Source organism: Eutrema salsugineum, unplaced genomic scaffold (assembly GCF_000478725.1).
Source record: "Eutrema salsugineum unplaced genomic scaffold, Eutsalg1_0 scaffold_10, whole genome shotgun sequence".
In the NCBI taxonomy this organism is placed as follows: Eukaryota; Viridiplantae; Streptophyta; class Magnoliopsida; order Brassicales; family Brassicaceae; genus Eutrema; species Eutrema salsugineum.
The window spans coordinates 5,285,110-5,308,701 of record NW_006256908.1 but is presented as its reverse complement, the minus strand read 5'-3'; the positions used below and the strand labels follow the sequence as shown (position 1 = coordinate 5,308,701).

Genomic DNA, 23,592 nt, shown 5'->3' with positions numbered 1-23,592 from the left:
CTTTTTGTTTTTCTTTTCTTACCAAAAGAAAATAAAAATCTTTGGAAACGATGGGGAGACAAGAAGCAATGTTTGACGAGTTCAGTAAAATTGAAATCTCTTCTGTTGTGAAGAGGTGGAAAACAAAATTTTAATTAAAAAGACCTGAAAAAACGATAGTTGAATGGGTGAGTGAAAATGAGTTTCTGTTTTTGTCGGATTTCCAAATTAAAGACCTCCTTATAAGGAATTTAATAAAAGTCTGTTACTGTGAGATTCTGTAAGAAACAAAAAGAAGCAATCTGAAACATCAGAGCTTCGTGGTAATCCGTAGACTTGGACTCTAGCAGTTGCCGCCTCATATTCTTATGAATTTTTAGTACTACTTTTTATTACTCTAGCTTTTAATATCAAATTTAATATAAACGTTTCATCCAAAAATAAAATAAGGTGAACATTTGGTTATTCAGTTTGGTTCAAATTAATTTGAATATTTTTTTTTTAAAAAAAATCAGATTTTATAAAATTCAGATTTAGAATCAAATTTTGTATCAATTCATTTTGGATTGAGGTTCAGGTTCGGTTTGGAGATCAGTTTGGTTTTGAAAAAAATGTTAGCAAAAATAACAATAATTAGATAATAAATCTTAATTCAATATTTTAGATTTTAGTATATTTAAATATAGTTTTATATATTTAGTACCAATAACCAAGACAATAATCATACTTAACTACTAATTTTTATTAAAAAAAACTTTTGCTATATCCCTTATAGAAAGTGTAAAGTATAACTCAAAATACTTCTCTATTACATGGTCTTTTGTTTAGTATTCTGTTATGATATTTGAATATATAAACACTGTTTCTTAAACGATATACCAAAAAAAACTCTCAAGTGTTAATCCCACCCAACCACTATAGCACACAAATACAAGACATATGAATGGATCTAAAAGGAGCCGTAACTCGACTGGTGACATCTACAAGTTTTTTCTCTTTAGCCGGACCGGAGTTTCATTAATTTTGGGGTCTCCAAGCTTGTTAGATACAGACAAACCATGTGAAAAACTTGTACCGAAATCTAGAGCCAATTAGCTCAAGAGACTTGTGTTTAGTCTATAGTGGTAATCGAACCATGAGAAGCGGATTTACGCCTTTTCCCCATCTAATAAGTATTACCATACGGTCCATTCCAAAAATGCTGGATTTTTTAAAAGAAGAGATGCGACACAAAGACATTTTTCTTGACAAGGTTATTGTCTTCAACATCTCTCCAACCAATGGCAGACGGCATAACCAGAAATTTTTTTCATTAGGGACAAATAAGAGTCTATATTATTTTAAAAATGAGAACATTGATATTAAGCTTTAATAAATTACTCTAATTTTTATAAATTATTGGAAGCGAATGACTTCATCTTATATAATGTGGACAAATAAAAGTATATATGATTTTAGAAATGGAGACATTAATATTAGATTTTAATAACTTACTTTAATTTTTTAAAATTATTGGGGACGAATGACTTCATCTTATACAATGTGGCTCTGCTATTGTGTCCAACCATTTATACTCAAATGTAAACTCCAAACAGATCATTACTGCTTGCTTTGCTTGAATCATGATATCAGCGCTAGCTACAAATTTTACTTGAATTAATTCCACAGAAAATTCAACTTCCATGTAAATTGTACTGAACTTGAATAAATAATACAAGTTGATTTTATCTGAATATGTTAAAGAGGATTCCTTTCAAGCTAGCTATGGGCCTAGGTTTGGGCCTAGGTTTGGGCTTAGTATGGATCAAGTGTAGCTAAAACGAGTCTCAATAGAGCATATTTAACATGACTACACGTGCTTATTTTTTTAGTGCGCATTTTAAGTTTCGATTATACAGCTTATTTTAGCATTGCCTTGCTCATAATAAGAGGTTTAGACGATTAGCGAGGAGGCACCTTCGCAACCGGAGAAGAAAATTAAATCGGAGATCGGAGACTAGACGTTGAGATGGCCGGCAGAGAACGTTATCTGCCATCATCGGCAGTATCGTCTTCCTCTTTGAGAATAGCGGAATCTCAACTCGTCGAATCGGAGAGGAACCGTACTCGATCTGTCATCCTCGAGGATCGAATCGCAATCCAGCACCGTGAAATCGAATCCCTCCTGATGGACAACCAGAAGCTAGCTGTGGCACACATCGGGGTCAAGGATCAGCTCAATTTAGCCAAACGTGAGCTTGCACAGCTGCTTGAAACCGCCGCGAAAGTTAAGGCGGAGAGAGAAGCCAAGGTCCGGGAGCTTTACCAGAACTCGCTGAGGATGGAGGCGGAGGCTCGTGTGGTGAATGGGATCGGTGCTGAGCTTGATCAGGTTAGGTCTGATGTACAGAGGCTAGCTGAAGATAGGCAGAAGCTAACGACGGAGCTGGCGATGCTTGACGGCGAGATAGCTAAGGCCAAGCCGAATTCGGTTCGAGCCACGGAGATTAAGGCGGAGATTGAGACTCTGCGAGAAGAAGTTAGCAAAGGAAGGTGAAAAATCGATTTCCCCTTCTTGTTTTGAAGTGACTCTTTTGGATTGATAATGAGATTCTTGGATTTGGAATTGAGACAGGGCTGCTCTTGAGCTTGAGAAGAAGACACGAGCGAGCAATCTTCACCATGAACGTGGTATGGAAAAGACCATCGATCATTTGAATCGTGAAATTGTGAAACTTAGGGAAGAATTGGTTAACGTGGAGAACAAATCTAGGGCAGCAATTGCAGCTGCTGAGGCAGCTCAAAACACGAGTAATCTCGCTATCTTTTTTGTAGCTTTTACACCTTTTCCGGGAAAAATCTCTTATAGCTTTGTGAATTTGTTGTTGTAAGGCCCTGGATTGGTTGCAAGCTATGGAAACTCAGATGATGTTAATGGAAGCCGAGGCCACGAATACCCTGAAGCTAATGGTTCTCACCAGGTACTCATAAAGATAATGCTAGATAAAAATTGTAGCTTTACGTGATTATCTGTTAAGATTTCTCCTATTGTAGCATTTCTATGGAGAGTTAATGGAGAAGGAAAAGATTGGTCTAATTGTTTGTAATGATTGACATTACCAAGTTGTGATTGTCTCACATACCACACATGGATTAACGGATGTCTTCTAGATCTATCAGCTCTCTCACCGAACAAGCTAGTTATTAGGGGAAAGTTGTGCCCATAGGTGTAGTAAGTGTGGAACCTGGTGTCAAAATTGTGTTCCTTTACTAGTTAGATGTTACTTAGGGGAATTTTACATCCGTTGGTGCGTGAGAATTGTTGTAAACTCAAAATGGACTGAAATCCATGCGAATTAATATATCCTAAGATGGATTTTTTTTATCCTTTTTCTGTTTTCTTTATGTGAAACACTTCTGTTCTGCTAGCTGTTTAACATCACCGAAATACACGCTTCAGGTTTATGGAGCTTTGGACTGTCTTCCTCAACAGTCGCCTACTCCATTGCTGCATCCGCCGAACAATAGTCAACATTCTAGTGTACCGTGATAGAGCCAGCTGGAGGGTTTTGAATTGTACAATGAGAAAGCAGGTCTTAGGTTTTTCTTTCTATTAACCATCTGATGTTTCTTTGTTTGTTACAAAGTTCTGTAGAACCAATATGGCAATATTATAACATTCTTTGCAAAAGTTATATAAATCATGAGATCTCCATATAGAGATCATTTGACAAACCAAGTCACTGAGAAATCGGATGCTCTGCTAAACCCGAGTTCTTCGAGGAAGCTACTACTGCTTTTCTAATTTTCTATCATCATGTGAATTCTCCGTCTTATGGACTATCTTGTTTATTTGGAGATACAAGTGGAGGCCTAGGATGGTGACTGGGATTGTTCAGCGAATCAGACTGAGAAATTAGCATCTGAGTCTATGAATACTACATGCAGAGCTTAAGGCGCTTATGTTTCTTTGAGATTCGGCGTGCCAATAAATACTTGAGCTGATTACACAGCTCGATTTGCGCGTCTGCACGGTTCGTTAGTTGTACACACTTTAAGTACCGGTTTGGGTAATGAAACTGCATTTGATCAAAAAAAAAAAAAAAGGATGAGATGTTACACGTTAAAAGAAGAAATCATTACCGTTGAAGTTGGTAACTTCATTTGATATTGTAGTTTATTTGTTTGATCTCAATTGAGACTATTATAGTTGAATTATAAACCATCATCAGATCACTCTCTCTAAACGAAGTCTTCTACCTCATCAAAGCATCCGTCGCAGCGTTTCTCAAGGTCTTTTAAACCTGGTCGCGTCAGGCTCCAAATGCTATACCTATCTACTCCATGAAACTATTGATTAAACATTTTTTTTTTAAAACGTTTCTTTCTTTAACTACTAGTTAGTTGGTTGTGAATATGATGAACCAAGTTTAGAAGACACAATTTTTAATCCATTTACTTGAGAATTTATATAGATTAGTTATATACATATAATAAGATTAAGATATTTGTCCATTTACTTGAGATTTTATATAGATTTACTATATACATTAGTATGATTGAGATATTTGTCCCTAACTTTGGGAAATTACCCGGGACTGAGGGAACTAAAAATGAATTGAACTTTTAAAACATTTCTCTTGATAACTTCTACCAGCTGACTATTCATCTTGTTTTGTTTGGATTCAAAATTTTCCAAATTGTTAAGATGTTTACTCTTTAGCGAAAAGGCATTGTTGCCACTCTTTTGACAAGTTCAAGAACAAGTATCGGAAGGATATCGATGTGTTCTCAAACAACTACTTCCCCAAATATTCTTCATGGCCGATGTTGTTTTGGCCAGGTTTCAGCGAAGATGCCAGCGCCAAATGAGCAAAGTCAATCAGGGAACTAAGATTCCAGATTCCTAAATCAAACCTTGAAAGAAACACGAATCTGGCTGCAACATCATCTATCAATAGTTGTATCACAAAGGAAAGAAAAATTAAAGGAATGACATATTGCATTTATCTAAAAAAACGAAGCCATTGTGGGAAATATCATACCAAAATCTCAGTCTGACTGAGTGTCCAAAATATATGAGTAAACAATAGATTTAAATCACATATCACATATAAGGAAGAGTGAATCGATTATGCGTCTAAAAAAATGGAATGAGTGGGTTCTTCATTTGCAGACAGGCACATCTGTAGAAGATGTAATGTTTTCTTTACTTCTTTTGTTCGTTTTACAACTATTATGTTTGCTTACATGTTCAGGTTTAAATTCCAAAATACACTTGGTCTATTCAAGGACAAAACCAGTTTTAAGATTTAAAAAGCTAGAAACAAAAAAATTAAGCTTTCTGCACTACACTTTGCACATGAGATTTTGATCAACTTTCACATTTTCTAAACTATTAAACCAAGATATCTATATAAAAAACGTTGGCACTCCAAAAATTTATCAACTCCTATTGGGATTAGGTAGATTTTATTGGGCCATAAACCCTTAATTTCTAAAGGGTGTGTAAGAAATATCTCATATCAGTAGTTAGGAGAGATTTTGGCTAATATATAAGGGACTTGGACCACACCAGCAACAAAACCAAGAGACAAGCATGAAAGAGAGCACCTACAATTGAGAGACCGATGAGAAAAGATGTGGTTACCGTCCATGAGAGAACATTGTTTAGACTATAGACAAATGCAAGACTCTTCATTTTCTTTTTGCCTGAATTTTCAAAGTGTTTCAAAGCCATGAACTCGCTCGGTGAAGAAGACGAATGTACTGATTGGGGAGAGAAGACGAACAACTTTTCGAATTGGGCGCTGAAGAGCCAAAAAACGTAAACAAATAGGTGCCTTCGCTCAGCCAGGAAGACACCTTAATAAAACAAAAAAGAAATATAATATAAATTTTTAATTTGGAAGGATGATATGATGAACCTGATGTGTAAACTTAAATTTGGAAGGATTGTCAGCATAAAGCGTTTAGCATGATAAATGAATAGTATAGAACAAGACACTATTGTAACGATTATCTTTTAAAATCTAATTTCAGTTACACATATCAAAATCTAAACTATTTATTTAGCAGTGTGTCATAAATATGCGAATATATGATTTTTATGTCAATTTTAAAAGTTTTGTTTGCGGGTGAAGGTATCAAAAAGGGTCATCAAATAACGTTTTGCGTAAAAAAGAAGTTTACACTTTAAAACAAACTAGTTAGTAACCCGCGCCTTGCGTAAAGTGACATTTATCTTTTTTTTATAGATTTATTTCAGAAAAATTTATATTAAAAAAAATAATTATATATAAATATAAATTATATAATAGTTATGAAAAAAGATAAAGAAATAAAACAACTAAACCATAACTTTTACTTTTAAGAACCCAAATCCTGAAATTTTAAAGTATAATATACAAATCCGTGAAGTATTAGAATCTAAGCAGTAAATATATATATGTAATCATAAAAAAACTTCTCAAGACACCAAAAATTACGATTTGCAAATATATGTTCTTGAGCTTTGGTTTTTTTTTTTTGACAAATGTTCTTATGATTTGTTTAAAGCATATAAATTACATTATTAAAATATATATATAATATATTAAAAATGCATCTATGACAATGATAATATGCCTCAAAATTTAGTTGTAATATCATTATACTTTACATTATGCATATATATTAAATTTGTGAATTATGCAAATATATAAACATAGTAGTAAATATAATATTTTAAAATATAAAATAAGATAATGTAAATGGTTGTTATGGTCTAAAACGACAGAATTGTAATTATTCTAGTAATTAAAGATTATTTTTAATATAACTCTGAAAAACTCTTTGAACTTGACACCTCAGCATGACATAATTTACATGATACAAAGGTTTTTTTTAATATGTCCTTGTAAAATAATAATAGAAGATTTGTAAACTTAAAAAAACTTTTGATTTACCTTTAACACCGGATTTCGGCATGTTTTATTGTAGCGTAACGTTACACTTTTAAGCAAATTAACCGTTACACTTTGAAGCAAATTAAAATAATAGAAGTTTGATTACATAAGAAAAGTTTATGAAAATTTACCGTTCACGATCTAACCAATCAATATCATTCAAAAGACAATGTTCAAAAAAAAGACAATGTTCAAAAAGAAAATATCATTCAAAAGACAGTTCCAAAAATCCAATTATGTGATAAACAAGCCGGTTTAATTATGTGGATTTATCCTTTATTTCACTTTAATAAATGAAACACACACTTCTCGTAAAAAAAAAAGAAATACACAATTTGTTCAGACAGATCACTGACGCAAGCAAAACACCTGACAGGTTAAAAACTTGAAAACGTACATGGTGAAAAAAGGACACGAAAAGAAAACACACGTGTGGGACCTTTTGCACGTATTAAGATCACAGGAGGTCTCATGTCGGTCGGGAAATAGTAGCCAAACATCTTCTTTTTCTGACTTTTTACTATATTTCAAACCCTATTTATAATTATGTACACGTGTGTCTGTATGTATTTACGCATTCACAAACGTACCTTGAACAATGAACACTGTGGAAACTCTGGGATATTTTTTGCTTTCCCTTTGAAATCTCTGTACAGTAATTGTACTACATCACAAAAATTATATATTTTATTTTCATTGGTTAAAAAGTTATCAACATTTGAAAAGTGGTTTGATCATGATGCAACCGACACTTGTAGCCATGTATAATACGTACATGCGAGTCGTGAATGTAATTAGTGTGATAAAACTATTAAACGTATATGGCCTTTCTAGTATATTTAGAAATTAGAAGAATAAAAATGCTGTTGCTTAATTCAATCGATCGAAAACAGCTGTTTCAATTTTTCACAGTGCTATGTTGGAGGTTTCTATTTTAGTTCGGTTTAATGGATCTGTCGCATGTAATTATCGCCTGATTTACGGTCTAATAACATATGTAGACAAAATGGAATATTCTGATTACTTAAAAACTATATATAAACGAAACTTAAAATATGAAAAGTATGTATTACTAAATGGATGTGAGTTATGTATTGCGTTCGCCTAAAAAAGCGTATGCCTTTAGCCTGATTGAGACGTAAACCCATGACTCTCTTTAATATCTGGAGAATTCGAAAAAGCCCATGCACAAATATAGGCTCTACCCTTGAGAAAGATGAAGATACCATCTAAGAATTATAAATAAGTGAGGTTTAAAGCCCAAAATCTCATAAATTAACCTCTAAAATTACATAGCGTTATATGAAAATTAAAAGTTTTGAGAAGACATTAATCACAATAATACAAAAAAGAGATGGTGACAACATACATTCCTTGACAAATGCCATATGACCTTGCCAAGTAACTGGATAACTCACCATTCACCGTGATACTAACAATAAAAAGGCAGTTATATTGCATGAAGACGAGAATAATTTCAATAAAATATAAAGGAATCCACGAAGACGAGAATAATTTCAAGCATTTGGAATATATTCACTTTGGAAGCACTATGAGCTAATTAAGTTATTATTATGGTGCTCGTAATTAAGTTTGAACAACTCATTCGAAAATATAATTTTTAAAAGAATAAATGAAAATATAAAAGATGACATATTGACATCGCCCATATAGTAATTAATTACTTTGAATAATTGGATTGGAATTTGTCACGAAATCGATTTAAGAAGATATAACAAGAAATGATTTCGGATAGAGACAAAGCATGTGAGACGAAAATCAAAATTTTATGTGAAGAATGAAAGCTGCTCTTCAACCAAAATAATAATCAAATAGATCCAAAATAGACATCAACGTAATTCATCAAAGAGGAAACAATTTACTATGAACCACTAATAAAAAAAACTAGAAGAGTCCACAAATTCACTGAACTATTTAATTAGAAACTCCGTACAAATGTCTTTTCACGATCAACCAAGAAAATAACTGACCTCGATGAATTTTTCTTAGTAAAAAGAAAATATGAATTTATAAATAACATATTATATATATAGAGAGAGAGAGAGATGCAGATCAAGTATGATAATTATATTTAACCTAGAGGAAGTTTAGCGCCGGAAGCAGACGGAGAAACACCGTTACTTCCTTCTCCGGCGATTCCACTCGCTAAGTCAACATCCAATCTAACGGTGGTAACGGTAGGTTTCCGTTTCCGTTTCTTTTTCTCGTGAGGAATCCCACGAGCCTTAGCTTGACTCTCTTTGACTTCCCTTAAGTAAATCCTAACGGCGCGTGCAGCAAACGGGTTCGAATCCGGCCGTCCACCGTTTTCTTCGTAAGCGGCTCTAAGCCGTCCGATCAACGCGTCGAGGGATCCCCAAGCTTGTACGTGCGGACAAGCGCAAGAAGATGGTGGGTCCGGGTGGCCGAAGAAAGGACATGTTGACACGTGGACTTTGGTTTTTCCGAATTGGTCTAGGTACTTGAGGAACTCGAGCACGTGCGCGCCGCTGCATCGCGCTAGCGTTAGAGGCGGTTTGTGGTTTCTTAGGTATTGTAAGAACGTGTTCCAGTCGCGGCGTTTCTGCGACTCGTAACGGCTTGGTGGTGGTGGTGCTGACGTGGATGGTGATGAGGGAGTTGGGTCGGGTTTTGGTGACCCGGAAGCGACGGGTTCCATTGGAATGATCTTGTGATGGAGTTAAGTGGGTTTTTGTGAGTGTTTTCTTCTTAAGAGAGTTTTGAAAAGAAAGAGAAAAGAGTGTGAAGAATTTGGATGGTGTGAAAGAGAGTTATGAAAAGAGAAGAGACAAAAGAGTAGAAATTTAGAAAATGTTGAATTCACGTGGCTAATGTCCCTACCAAAAGTCCACCTGACAAGTTTTGTTGAAACGTAGATTTTTTTAGGGATTAATTAATTCACTTAATTACCTACATAAATTGGCACCATTTGGTTACATTCGGTTTACATGACTTCTATGTTATAGACTATACATTGTATTTGTACATATCTAGTTTAATGACGACCATTATCATAATTTTTTGTTTGAATCAGTTTGTACAATTATCGTGTAATGGTTTTGGTGTGTTTGGTTTAAAACGAAGACGTATAGTGAATGACGTCATAATTGAAATGACCGGTTTCCGGAAGTTTACTAAAGTATTGACATCAAGAATCGATAAGACTCCACCACCTTTATCTGGAAATTGAAAGAAACTACTAAACGTCTAAATTTAAATTCTATATACATTAAGCAAACAATGTAGTGATTGATTTTCTACAATTAGTCAAGAATTGATCTAAGAAACCTCACTATAAAAACTAGGAACTAGGAAAATATTTCTGTATCACATATTGATATATTGCTAACTTCTATATAATACACATGCCACACGTCCACACCACTCAGTTTAAAATGTAGATCCCCAGAAAAACAAGAAGACACCTATACTGGCTAACGAATGGAGTTTCAGTTTAAAGAATCTAGCTAAGTTGTGAAATTGAGGACAGTCTTGTGTACACATGTCAGTAAAAATATATGTAACTGATTTCTTAACAAAGCACACCTTATAATTTATATTATAACTCAACATATAACTGTAGTAATTTTCATCTCCTATGTATGATTAATTTGAATTCCGTAATATAATCAGTTTTGATGGAAAGTAGAGCGTGAAACTATCGGTATCCGATCACAATAATGACAATATTATATGGCACTATCAAACTATCATAATTAAGATGGCAAAGAGAAGTCAACATCGTAGTCCCTACAATATTATCAGGAACGATAAAATAAAAAGTGATTAGTTTCATTCGAATAATTGGTTGGGAAGAGCCATTACGCCAAATAAACCAAAATTATTGGTTGGTGCGTCTTCTTTTTCTATTTCTTTTTATAGGTGCTAATGACCCAGACCCACCACGCACATATCTGTATGTTTACTGATAAAAGATCTCTAGACTAAAAATAGGCGTTGTTAAACAGTTAACAGACCGTATTGAGGCGATTTTTATATAATCTGTCAAAAACCGGTATTAAAAGTATCGTTTAATTTTTTTTTAACGTCCAACTAACACCTAGCGAGATTTTTAATTTCTTATAGATATTATATTATGAAAAATTATCACACGATAACGCTATATTAGTATATCAAACACTATAAATTTTAACCAAAAAACCTTGCTTGCTTTCTTTGTTTACTATCCACTAAGCAGAGCCGGCAGAGCCGTGCCTGAGCACAAGCTAATGAAGCATATGTTTCAGGATCGGAAGAGTTAAATATTTTTTGGGACCAATTTTTTAGAGTTTGAGTTAATCGAAATGGTTTGTGAATAGGTAAAATCACGTTTTGCTAGAGGTTTACCTGGATTCGATTCTTTCCAAGCGCATATCTGTTATTTTTTCTTATTTTTGCCAATTATTTGTGGGCTAAGCTGCATTAAGAAGAGTTTTAAGAGGCCAATTTTTTTCTCGCTTGTAATTAGAGAAATCTCAGGCGCGGCTCTGAAAGTAGAGAACAAGCTTAAAAACCGAAAAAGACTTAAACTTTATGCTTCATTAAAAACTTAGGTTTTACAGAGTCTCACACACCTCTTATATAGAGGATACACACAAAACCTAGAAAGAAAAACGACAAGGGTCACAAGGGTCATTACAATCATCCACACACTGATAACAAGGTGAACCGATTCTGCAGTTGGAGTGTATTAGCTGCCATTTCCGTACTGTTGACTACTTTTGTCTCATCTTGTTCTTTATCTTCTTTGTTACCGTTGCATGACTCTGTTTGAAGAAGATAAGCTTGAGTGGGCCGTGCGTGGGCCTCGTCTTCAGTCTTAAGCCCACTCATCGAAGACTCTAATGGAGCCAGAAGTTTTTCTGAATGACTTATACACCCCCTCAAACTTGGGGTTGGAGGGAGATCAACACCAAGTTTGAAGCGTAAGTCGTAGAATGGTTGCTGAGCCAAGGATTTTGTAAAGACATCAGCAAATTGTTGGTGACTTGGGACATGCTTTACAACAAGAGCTCCATGCGCCACACGTTCACGAACATAGTGAAAATCAACATCAAAGTGCTTGGAGCGTGAATGCAGAGCTGGATTTGCGGTTAAGTAGACTGCAGACAGATTATCACAATAAAGCTCAGGCAACGACGGTTGAGGATGGCCAATGGCATTAAGAAGAGAACTCAGCCACTTTAACTCTGTAGCAGCAATCGACATTGTTCTGTATTCAGCCTCTGTGCTTGAACGTGAGATTGTAGGATGTCTTTTAGCTGACCAAGAGATAATATTTGATCCCATAAAAGTACACAAACCACCTGTAGAGCGTCTTGTTTCTTTGCAATTTGCCCAATCGCTATCACTGTAAGCACGAAGTGTAGAGTCTGTATCTGAACTTAAGTTGATACCCATTTGAAAGGTTCCTTTTAAGTAACGCAGTATGCGTTTGAGTAGGCTAAAATCAGCCTCGGTTGGCTTGTGCATTCGCTCACAAACAAGATTAACGGCAAACTGAATATCAGGACGTGTAAGAGTCAGGTACTCCAGTTTGCCAGCCAGACTCCAAAAATAAGTGGGATCAGAGAAGTCTTTATCTTGTCCAGACACTTTATCAAGTTGCAGTGGCAATGGGGTCGGCATTGGTGCACAGTCTGACATTCCTGCAGTGACAAGAAGATCAAGAGTGTATTTCTCCTGACTCAGGAACAACCCATCTCCATGAAAGAGAGCTTGTATCCCCAGAAAGTAATGTAGATCTCCCATTTCCTTCATTCGAAACTCCTTGTTCAATGTAGCTAAAAAGCATTGCAACAATTTTTCATTACTACCTGTTAGAACCATGTCATCGACATATAACAACAGCAACATAACATCTGAACCCTTAATATAGACGAATAGTGAAGGATTAGGAATACTGCATTCGAAGCCAAACTCAATAAGGAAGGTGCTAAAGCGATCAAACCAAGCTCGAGGGGCTTGTTTAAGCCCATAGATGACCTTCTTGAGTCTACAGACATGATCTGGTTTATCAGGGTCTTCAAAACCAGGAGGCTGTCTCATGTAAACTACTTCTTTCAAATCACTGTGTAGAAACGTATTTTGGACATCAAGTTGCCTTATAGACCATTTTTGAGTAACAGCAACATGTAAAATTGTCCTTACCGTAGCTGTTCTAACAACTGGACTGAAAGTTTCTAAAAAATCAATTCCTTCTTCTTGATCATACCCCTTGGCAACTAACCGAGCCTTTAACTTGTCAAGACTTTCCATCTGCTTTAAATTTGGTCTTGTATACCCATCTACAGCCCAGGATGTTTTCAGCGATCTCTGGAGGAACAAGATCCCATGTGTTTGTCTCCAGTAAGGTACCATGTTCAACTCCCATAGCAGCTGTCCAAAGAGGATCTTTAAGAGCTGATTTTACTGTCTTGGGCTCTGGATAGTTTGTCTTGACAGTGAAAAGAACATATCGAGGGTTTGGTTTGAAAATCCCATCTTTTGCTCTTGTAACCATAGAATGTGCATTCCCAACAGAAGGAACATTTACACTCTATGTCAACATATCCGAGACATCTGCAGCTGGTGAGTCAAGAGTCAGTGGTGAAAGAGGAGATGCTGATGTAGAGCTCCGTGAGCTTTGTGTACTTGTTGAGGATTCTGACCCTCCTGATGCAGGAAGAATAGCTGTTGCCAATATGAACGGGGTCTAAGCCCGCCGTACACACAGAACTATCACCTGCATTAGAAGAGGTCATAATCAGAAGAGATAGAGCATGAGCATCAGCACTTGGCAAGGGAACATCTTGAACAGTAGACACACCACTCGTAGGAGACTCTGATGCAGAGAACTCTGAACTTACTGTAGAATCTGGAGATGCAGAAACCAATCCCCATGTAGAGAGACCAACCGAAGGTATGGACTGAAAGGCACTATACTTGGTTTCAAATGGAAAGACAGACTCATCAAAGAGCACATGGTGACTGATGAATACTCTGCCTGTGGGTGGATAAAGACATCGATATCCTTTATACCTTTCATTATAACCAATGAAGACACAATGTAAGGACTTGGGATCAAACTTATGCTTTGCATAAGGCTTGAGATACGGATAGCATGAGCATCCGAAGACTCTGAGTAAAGAATATACTGGAGTTTTACCATACAGCTTCTCAAAGGGACTTAGCTTATCAGAGAGAACTGAAGAGGGAAGGAGATTTCCAAGGAAACAAGCAGTAAAGAAAGTCTCAACCCACAAGTATTGTGGAACTTTACTTTGAAATAACATCGACAGACCCATCTCGGTGATGTGCATGTGCTTTCTTTCTGCCAAGCCATTCTGTTGAGGCGTGTGTGGGCAAGAAAGAAGATGTTTAATACCACACTGTTGAAGATGAGTCAGAAACTTAGTGCTCGTAAACTCACCCCCTCCATCGCTTTGAAAGATCTGAATCTTATGCTGCAGTTGGCGTTCAACAAATGTTTGGAAGGTAATAAACACTGAGTAGAAATCAGACTTTCTTTTGAGAGGATAGAACCATGTAAAACGAGAGAAGTTGTCAATAAAGATTGCATAATATTGAAAACCCTGGTTCGAAATTACAGGTGAAGGACCCCATAAATCACTGTGAATACGTTCTAAGGGACGTGAAGCTACAAAGTCTGAAGGAACAAAAGAAAGTCTAGTGAATTTTCCCAACTGGCATGCCTCACACAAACGAGAGTTAGCCTTATTCATGACTAGTAGATTACTACTTGCAAGATGCTGAAGAATCTCCTTATTGGGATGCCCAAGTCGCTGATGCCACACTTTAGCACTGGTGCTTTGTTGTCGTGGTGAATAGAAGGCCATGAACTGTGGGTTCTCCAGCACATACAAGTCGTCATATCTACTGCCTCGAGCTAGCATCTGTCTTGTTCTCTTGTCCTTTACCACCACAGAATCACAATCAAAGATGAACTCACAGGGATAATCAGATGTTAGCTTTGACACAGACAACAAGGACTTAGTAATACCAGGACAGATAAGAACATCATTGAGAGGAATGATACCTTGAGAGGTAGACAGACCGGTGGAACCAATGTGTGTTATCGGAAGAAAGTCCCCATTACCAACCATCACCGAATCATTTCCTGCATATGGCTGAGCTTGATGCAGTTGAGAGACTGAGTTGGTGACGTGTGTGGTTGCTCCTGTGTCCGGATACCATTCAGTGCCTTGAGCTGGAGAAGGGTCGGATATCCTCATTGCAATGAGAGTTTTCTGAACATCCTGAGGTTCATAGTTCTTGTCGAAACGATTGTAACATTTGAAGGCCGAATGACCATACCTTCCACATATCTGACATGTGGGCCAAGAACTATTAGAGGTGAACTGTTGCTGAAAGCCTCTGCCTTGAGTAGAGTAAGACCCACGACCATGGAAAGATCCTTGATTAGAGCCCCTTCCTCCATTAGAGAAACCACCACGAGCACTCTGAGTGTTATTGCTGTTGCTGCTGAAGTTGGAATAGCCTCCAGAACGAGCAGAGGAGTCCTCAGTTTTCTCAACTTGAAAGGCAAGGTGAGGAGTCACAGAGTCAACCGTAGTAGCATAGCTTTGCAGCTTGTCTTCAAAACCCATTAACTTGTGAACCACATCCTCAAAAGACAAGCTGAAGTGAGAGTCCATTGAGTTCTCGATATAGGTGACAATAGACTCATATTCTCGTCCTAACCCATGAAGAACACCAAAGATTTTCTCTTGTTCAGATATTGGAGCTCCTATAGAGGCTAACTGGTCACACAAATCTTTAATCTCACTCAGATACGCAGTTAGAGACCGAGAACCCTTCACAGAGGTCTGAATACGACTCTGAATGTCTAGCTTCCTAGTGAGAGAAACCCAGTTGTATTATTGAGCTAGGGAAAGCCATACCTCTTGAGAAGAACGTAGGCCAAAGACAGAATGCAAGGCTTCTTCAGAAAGCGACCCAAAAATCCAACCAAGCACATATTGTTCATTCTGAAGCCAGACCATGAGTTCTGGATTCGGAACATCGGAGAGCATTGACCCAAAACGAACAGTTGTGGTTCCGTGACATGACCCAAAAGACGCTGACTTGACAACCAGATTTCCATTTGAGACTTCCACATAAGGTAAGTGGAAGCAGAGAGCTTTAAAGTCACAAAATGGGAGGGAGATATTCAGAGGTGACGAGACAGGTGTCTGAGAAACCGGCTGCAGAGATGGATGGAACGTTGTAGCTCCAAAAGGTGGTGGAGTCGACGAGACTGGCGCATTCGAAACTCGATATGCAGCTGCAGCAGCTCGATCCTGGTCCTGTGCAACTCGAACAGGAGCTGCTGGAGTCGGATTTGGGGTAGAGTTTTCAGAACCGGGAGGGGTTGATTGAATCTGCGCGTCGCTTGCCATTGTTGTCGCCGAGGATGAGCTCTGCGCTCTGATACCATGAAAGTAGAGAACAAGCTTGAAAACCGAAAAAGACTTAAACTTTATGCTTGATTAAAAACTTAGGTTTTACAGAGTCTCGCACACCTCTTATATAGAGGATACACACAAAACCTAGAAAGAAAAACGACAAGGGTCACAAGGGTCATTACAATCATCCACACACTGATAACAAGGTGAACCGATTCTGCAGTTGGAGTGTATTAGCTGCCATTTCCGTATTGTTGACTACTTTTGACTCATCTTGTTCTTTATCTTCTTTGTTACCTTTGCAGGACTCTGTTTGAGGAAGATGAGCTTGAGTGGTCTTCAATCTTAAGCCCACTCATCGAAAACTCTGATGGAGCCAGAAGTTTTTCTGAATGACTTATAGACTCTGCACTAAGTGTTAACAACGTGATATGATTTAACAAAAAAGTCTTTTGTGATCTTTCAGAATTATGCGGGCAATAACAAAAAAAATATATTTGGGTCGACACGACATGCAATCCTAAAAGTGTGTAGAGAGAGCACATTACAGAATGATACTAGAGTTTAGTTCAGACAATTGTGATTTTTGAAACACGCGACGATAAAATCACATTATGTGAATTGCAGTGTAATAAATGAGTTTGGGAAATAAGGAAACTTTTATCAAAAACAACATATAGATGTTTAGTGTATATATCTTTGAGATCATTACACAATGTATTTGGCATTCCAAAAATTTACTAATAAGTTAAGTACTATATTCGGAAAATGATAAAATCTTGATCGGTTTTTCAATTAGTGGTGAGTGTGATATGATCACAAAAGAGTGCAATCGGAAACTATAAAAGTTTATGGAGTTACGATGTAATCTAAGTATCCGCTCCGCAAATTGATGAACCATTTTACTACTCAATAAACCATTAGCGTACACAGTAAAACAAGAAGAACAAGAATTCAAATGATCATTGAGTTTACGAAATTATTATCCTAAAAATAAATTACGAAGAAAAAGAAAGAATAGAATACATGCATGTCATGTTAGCTAGTAATACTTACCGGAAACAATCGAAGAATTTTTTCTTTTGTCAATATTATTATCAATTCAATGAAATGTTTTCTCAATTGTATTATTATTATGTAAAAACTATTCATGAAAAAGCTCACACACTGCTCTGTTTATTAATGAATTTTTGTTTGACAAATGCAAAAGCCGAAAGGAATTATTTTGGAAATTACTAGGACGCGAGAAAAAATAGGCTCATAACTGGGCCCATACATACAAAATACTAATTTGAAAAATGGGCCATATTGTCGAGACACATTTTATATAGTTTGGGCTCTATATTTAAATATTTTCTAGGCAATAATAATTACGACATTCTTGCCAAGTTTAAATTTGACATGGTAAAAAAACAGAAATGTATGGAAAAAATATACAGTCATCATGCTACATATGTTTTGTGTTATTTTTGGTAATTACATTCTTTTGCACTAAATAGATCTAGTTTATAGATTTAAGGCATTTAAAGATATATTTTTAGGAAAAACATAAAATTTAGAAAAACTTTTCATTTGCTCAAGCACAATTCTTTTAAAATTTTGATTTATATAGTTGGAAAATTGCTCCATTAATGTAACTGTACCCTGAAAATATTTTTATTTATAAGTTGTAGAATATCTAGTTATTTTATACTTAATTTATAACACGTCATTCAATTCGCGTAGCTTCTTACAGAAGAAAAATTCTGAAAAATTCCACGTATATTTATTTGGGATGTACAGATTCATTGGAAGTTTGGAACGTTCCAATAATGTTTGACCGACCTAAACCGGATCGGTCAGAGAATTGCCGTCACAATCACGCAGAGAAGAAGGAAAAATCAAAGCTTAACTCAAAACGACGTCGCTTAGTCATTTTAGATTCCACCCCCTTCCCATTCCAACCGAACCCCTTTTCCTTCGTTTTCCACAATCGCGTCTCTCTAAATAAATCTTGAGATTTTGCAATTTTCGTTATTTCAATAATCATTCAGATCTCATTTCCTTCTTCGATTCCAATCTTCTCTCGTCTGTTTTCCTCAAAGGTACGTTTTCGTCTTGCTTCTCTTCGTTTCCGAAGAATCAATTCCAGACTAGGGTTAGGTATTTCAGTCTCATCGCTTCCGATTTTGATCGGATTCTTTTGTTTTTCGAGTCTATTTCTTTATGCTTGAAGCTGTTTCAATCTGTTATCTAGTTTTTATTTACATGGGGATTTCTTACGTTTTCTCCAGGTTTTTCCATCACTTTATGCTTCACAAGCGAGCTAGTGAAGCATTTGTTGCTAACGAGAACATCGATAAAAGCATCAGTTCCGATTTAGCTTCTTCTCCGATTAAGAAACGCCGTATCGATATCACTGATTCTACTGCTTCTGATAAGTCTTCGGTCGTAGCTTCTGGTAGCAGCAGTAGCAGCGGATTTAACGGCGATAGCGTCGACCAGCATCGCGACATGGCTTTTGGTAATTCCAACCGTCAGGAGATCGATGAAGATCTGCACAGCAGGCAGCTCGCCGTGTACGGGCGTGAGACGATGAGGCGTCTTTTTGCTTCGAACGTTCTCATCTCGGGGATGCACGGCCTTGGAGCCGAGATTGGTATGTATTTCTTTGATTCTTTCATGCTATGGTTGTGTCCTTCGTCCTTCTGCTTTGAATATAATATTGTTTTCGTCCTAATTAGAAACTGTGAAGAACTGTGTATTCATCAGTCGAGACTAGTTGATTTTACTCTCTCGTTGTTAAGTTTTTGTTCTCCTGATTTTTAGTATTCTTCGACATCGAAGTCGTAGTAGCTTCCGATGTTCCTTGATTTGTTTCTCTAGTTACGTTATCTTCCTTCGTGGAGTATACTGAGGATTCCAGTATTCAACTATGCATGTTAAATATCCTTTTTCATTCTTTTTTTTTTTCGGTTGTTTCAGCCAAGAATCTTATTCTTGCTGGTGTGAAGTCTGTGACTCTGCATGATGAAAGTGTGGTTGAGCTATGGGACTTATCAAGCAACTTTGTTTTCTCTGAGGATGATATTGGCAAGAACAGGGCGGATGCTTCTGTTCAGAAGTTACAGGATCTTAACAATGCTGTGGTTGTCTCTAGCTTGACCACAAGCTTAACCAAAGAGCTTCTTTCTGGTTTCCAGGTCGGTAGACAACTCATTTTTTCTTGTCGTTGGTTTTATCTGGTCTCAATATATTGTATACTGGATAAACTTTTGAGTTATGAAAACTTTGCCACTGGATTGTTACCATAGTCAATAGGAATGGGAAATCGTTGCGTATCTCAAAGAAAGAGTTGCGTTGTCTTCGGTGTTAGTCTGGTTCTATTATTTATTAGTATTGATATAGAAGATTGGTGTACACCTTTCATATGTGTCGTTCTTGTTGGCTGGATTGACGCTGATACATCTACTTACTCGTGAAACAGGTTGTTGTTTTCTCTGACATTAGCTTGGATAGAGCTATCGAATTTAATGACTATTGCCACAGCCATCAGCCTCCTATCGCTTTTGTCAGGGCTGATGTCAGGGGTCTTTTTGGCTCCGTGTTTTGTGATTTTGGTCCGGAATTTGCAGTTCTCGATGTTGATGGAGAGGAACCACACACAGGCATCATTGCATCCATCTCAAATGAGAATCAAGCATTTATTTCCTGTGTTGACGATGAGAGACTTGAATTTGAAGACGGTGACCTAGTCGTTTTCTCTGAAGTTGAGGGTATGACGGAATTGAATGATGGGAAACCAAGGAAGATAAAAAGTGCACGGCCATATTCATTCACCCTTGAAGAGGACACGTCAGGCTATGGAACATATGTGAAGGGTGGTATTGTCACTCAGGTGAAACAGCCAAAGTTACTGAAATTCAAGCCGTTGAGGGAAGCGCTTAAAGATCCAGGGGATTTTCTATTTAGTGATTTCTCGAAGTTTGATCGGCCTCCACTCCTTCACTTAGCATTCCAGGCACTGGATCGGTTTACATCTGAAGCTGGCCGATTTCCTGTTGCTGGCTCAGAGGCAGACGCTCAGCAGCTTATATCCATTGCCACAGCAATCAATACCGGACAGGGTGATTTAAAGGTGGAGAATGTCGACCATAAGCTTCTACGACACTTTTCCTTTGGAGCCAAGGCTGTCCTGAATCCCATGGCTGCAATGTTTGGCGGTATTGTTGGACAGGAGGTTGTTAAAGCTTGCTCTGGAAAATTCCATCCCCTCTTTCAGGTAATATTTCTTTTCCACATTCTTGGGGAATACATATTTAGTCTTTACATGCCAATTTAAGAATTGCAAACACAAAAACATAAAACTTAATGCTTTCTTCATTAAAACCTTAACAAGTTCAGAAATTGAACAAAACTCAAGAGAACTAAGATCCCTCCCTTGGCCTAACCCGACAAAAAAAGCAGCTTAGAAGAGTTAATAAAGAAATAGAAATCTTCAATAGTTTCTTAAAGTAACAAACAGGAGTCCTAATGAAAAAATGAACATCAATGAACATGTATCATTCCCATTTTCTATTGTTTATTTTGCGGGAAGATAAAGTTGCTAACTCTTTTTGGACAACATGTATATTATTTCTAGTTTCATAATGGGACCTAATGCAGAGCTTCTCATTTTCTTTATCAGTTTTTCTACTTTGATTCAGTGGAGTCACTCCCTTCTGAACCTCTGGATTCGAGTGACGTTGCACCAAGGAACAGCCGGTATGATGCCCAAATATCTGTATTTGGGGCAAAGTTCCAGCAGAAACTCGAAGATGCTAAAGTTTTCACAGTAGGGTCTGGTGCTCTTGGCTGCGAGTTCTTGAAAAATATGGCTCTGATGGGAGTTTCATGTGGAAGCCAGGGGAAACTAACAGTGACAGATGATGATATAATTGAGAAGAGTAACCTCAGTCGCCAATTTCTATTCCGTGACTGGAACATTGGGCAGGCTAAATCCACAGTTGCTGCTTCCGCTGCTGCAGCTATAAACCCCAAGTTCAACATTGAGGCCCTGCAAAACCGTGTTGGTGCTGAAACTGAGAATGTATTTGACGACGCCTTCTGGGAGAACTTAACTGTTGTCGTCAATGCACTTGATAATGTCAATGCGAGGCTCTATGTTGATTCTAGGTGCTTGTATTTCCAGAAGCCTCTCCTTGAGTCCGGGACTCTTGGTGCAAAGTGCAACACACAGATGGTTATTCCACATTTAACTGAAAATTACGGTGCTTCAAGGGACCCACCAGAGAAACAGGCCCCCATGTGTACAGTCCATTCGTTTCCACATAACATTGATCACTGTCTAACTTGGGCTCGCTCTGAGTTTGAGGGTCTGCTTGAGAAGACTCCCGCTGAAGTGAATGCATATCTCTCTAGCCCGGTTGAGTACACTAACTCAATGATGACTGCTGGCGATGCTCAGGCGAGGGACACATTGGAGAGGATTGTTGAGTGCCTTGAAAAGGAGAAGTGTGAGACCTTCCAAGACTGCTTAACCTGGGCTCGACTGAGGTACTGACACTCTCTAAGTAGTTAGGTTTATGGTATTCTTGTCGTAATGATGGAACGAAAGAGAGTATGGTATCTTACTCATGTGTTGATACAAATCTTTTTGAAACTAAAAGTCGATATTTAGGAACACTGTTAGGAGGCATTATCATTTCTCAACAGGTATCGGCATCCTGATAACATGTGTTTCTTTTGATATCCTACCAGGTTTGAGGATTACTTTGTTAACCGTGTCAAGCAATTGATATACACATTTCCTGAAGATGCTGCGACTAGTACTGGAGCTCCATTCTGGTCTGCTCCTAAAAGATTTCCACGTCCGCTCCAGTACTCCTCTTCCGACCCAAGCCTGCTTAACTTCATCACGTCGACTGCTATTTTACGAGCAGAGACGTTTGGTATCCCTGTGCCTGAGTGGACCAAAAACCCAAAGGAAGCAGCTGAAGCCGTTGACAGAGTGATAGTCCCAGACTTTGAGCCAAGGAAAGATGCAAAGATTGTGACCGATGAGAAAGCCACCACTTTAACCACTGCCTCTGTGGACGACGCTGCAGTCATCAACGACCTCATTGCTAAGCTCGAGCAGTGTAGGCATAACTTGTCTCCAGATTTCAGGATGAAACCAATTCAGTTCGAAAAGGTAAATTATATTCTCTCACTGACTCGACTCGTGAAATATAATCGCAATTGAAAGTAACATGTCGAAAAGTACGTTCTGGGCAAATTGTTTTGAAATTTTGTGTTTTGTATCATGTTTTGTTTATTTAGGATGATGATACAAACTATCACATGGACGTGATAGCGGGTCTTGCCAACATGAGGGCGAGGAACTACAGCATACCTGAAGTCGACAAGCTGAAAGCAAAGTTCATTGCAGGGAGAATCATTCCAGCCATTGCGACCTCAACAGCCATGGCTACTGGTCTGGTCTGTCTCGAGCTCTACAAGGTTCTTGATGGAGGACACAAAGTGGAAGACTACAGAAACACGTTCGCCAACCTGGCGCTTCCACTCTTCTCCATGGCTGAGCCAGTTCCTCCAAAGGTGGTGAAGCACAGAGACATGGCTTGGACTGTTTGGGACAGATGGGTTCTTAGAGGAAACCCGACTCTGCGTGAGGTGTTGCAGTGGCTGGAGGACAAAGGGCTTAGCGCGTACAGCATCTCATGTGGAAGCTGTCTTCTGTTCAACAGTATGTTCCCGAGGCACAAGGAGAGGATGGACAAGAAAGTGGTTGATCTCGCTCGGGATATCGCCAAAGTCGAGTTGCCGCCTTATCGTCGCCATCTTGATGTGGTGGTGGCTTGTGAGGATGAAGATGACAATGACGTTGATATTCCTCTCGTCTCAATCTATTTCAGGTGAGAATTTATCAAACAATAATAAAAGAAAAAAAAAACAGAGAAGAAGAAGAAGCTGAAACTCTTTGTGAGAGCAAATGTGTGTTTGTTTTTGTGTCTCTTTTATCTGCATCTGCCTTTTGAAGACCGTTTTTCTTCGGATGCTTCTGGCTGATGAAATGATTTTCACTTGGGGATAGAGACCCAATTCTATTTGATCATCTCTCCTTCTATTTCTTTAAAGTGGTTTTTTAAAAATATGTTCAATTCCTGGCATGGTTTAATACCACGCTTCACCATCTGAACATGTTTGATCATATCCCGAGTTTTCCATTTTCCCATACATAAGTGTTTCCTCAGAATAACCACAAAACAATGATCCTCTTA

General features: G+C 37.7%; 3 protein-coding genes across 3 annotated transcripts; 2 read left to right on the top strand and 1 right to left on the bottom strand.

Annotated features, from left to right (window-relative positions):
* Positions 1-1,875: 1,875 nt before the first annotated feature.
* Positions 1,876-3,668, top strand: LOC18026911 (protein FLC EXPRESSOR). The gene is made up of 4 exons (XM_006410017.2): positions 1,876-2,511; positions 2,594-2,769; positions 2,851-2,939; positions 3,419-3,668. Exons 1-4 carry the CDS (start codon positions 1,988-1,990, stop codon positions 3,506-3,508), a joined length of 879 nt encoding a protein of 292 aa, XP_006410080.1. The 5' UTR covers positions 1,876-1,987; the 3' UTR covers positions 3,509-3,668.
* A 5,111-nt stretch (positions 3,669-8,779) lies between these two features.
* Positions 8,780-9,800, bottom strand: LOC18026910 (protein LIGHT-DEPENDENT SHORT HYPOCOTYLS 6). Its single transcript, XM_006410016.2, has one exon. It carries the CDS (start codon positions 9,583-9,585, stop codon positions 8,998-9,000), a length of 588 nt encoding a protein of 195 aa, XP_006410079.1. The 5' UTR covers positions 9,586-9,800; the 3' UTR covers positions 8,780-8,997.
* An 8,469-nt stretch (positions 9,801-18,269) lies between these two features.
* LOC18026909 (ubiquitin-activating enzyme E1 1) lies at positions 18,270-23,522 on the top strand. The gene is made up of 7 exons (XM_006410014.2): positions 18,270-18,417; positions 18,607-18,971; positions 19,298-19,515; positions 19,800-20,594; positions 21,000-21,868; positions 22,073-22,505; positions 22,634-23,522. The coding sequence occupies exons 2-7, from the start codon at positions 18,623-18,625 to the stop codon at positions 23,228-23,230; spliced, it is 3,261 nt and encodes a 1,086-aa protein (XP_006410077.1). The 5' UTR covers positions 18,270-18,417; positions 18,607-18,622; the 3' UTR covers positions 23,231-23,522.
* The last annotated feature ends 70 nt before the right edge of the window (positions 23,523-23,592 follow it).

What these genes read in the sequence shown, in the direction of transcription:
- LOC18026911 (XM_006410017.2), top strand. Translation starts at nt 1,988, where the DNA reads ATGGCCGGCAGAGAACGTTATCTGCCATCATCGGCAGTATCGTCTTCC. An exon ending in GAAGAAGTTAGCAAAGGAAG is followed by an intron (nt 2,512 to 2,593) that starts GTGAAAAATCGA and finishes GAATTGAGACAG; the next exon opens with GGCTGCTCTTGAGCTTGAGA. An exon ending in TGAGGCAGCTCAAAACACGA is followed by an intron (nt 2,770 to 2,850) that starts GTAATCTCGCTA and finishes TGTTGTTGTAAG; the next exon opens with GCCCTGGATTGGTTGCAAGC.
- LOC18026910 (XM_006410016.2), bottom strand. Translation starts at nt 9,585, where the DNA reads ATGGAACCCGTCGCTTCCGGGTCACCAAAACCCGACCCAACTCCCTCA.
- LOC18026909 (XM_006410014.2), top strand. Translation starts at nt 18,623, where the DNA reads ATGCTTCACAAGCGAGCTAGTGAAGCATTTGTTGCTAACGAGAACATC. An exon ending in AGCTTCTTTCTGGTTTCCAG is followed by an intron (nt 19,516 to 19,799) that starts GTCGGTAGACAA and finishes CTCGTGAAACAG; the next exon opens with GTTGTTGTTTTCTCTGACAT. An exon ending in AACCAATTCAGTTCGAAAAG is followed by an intron (nt 22,506 to 22,633) that starts GTAAATTATATT and finishes TTGTTTATTTAG; the next exon opens with GATGATGATACAAACTATCA.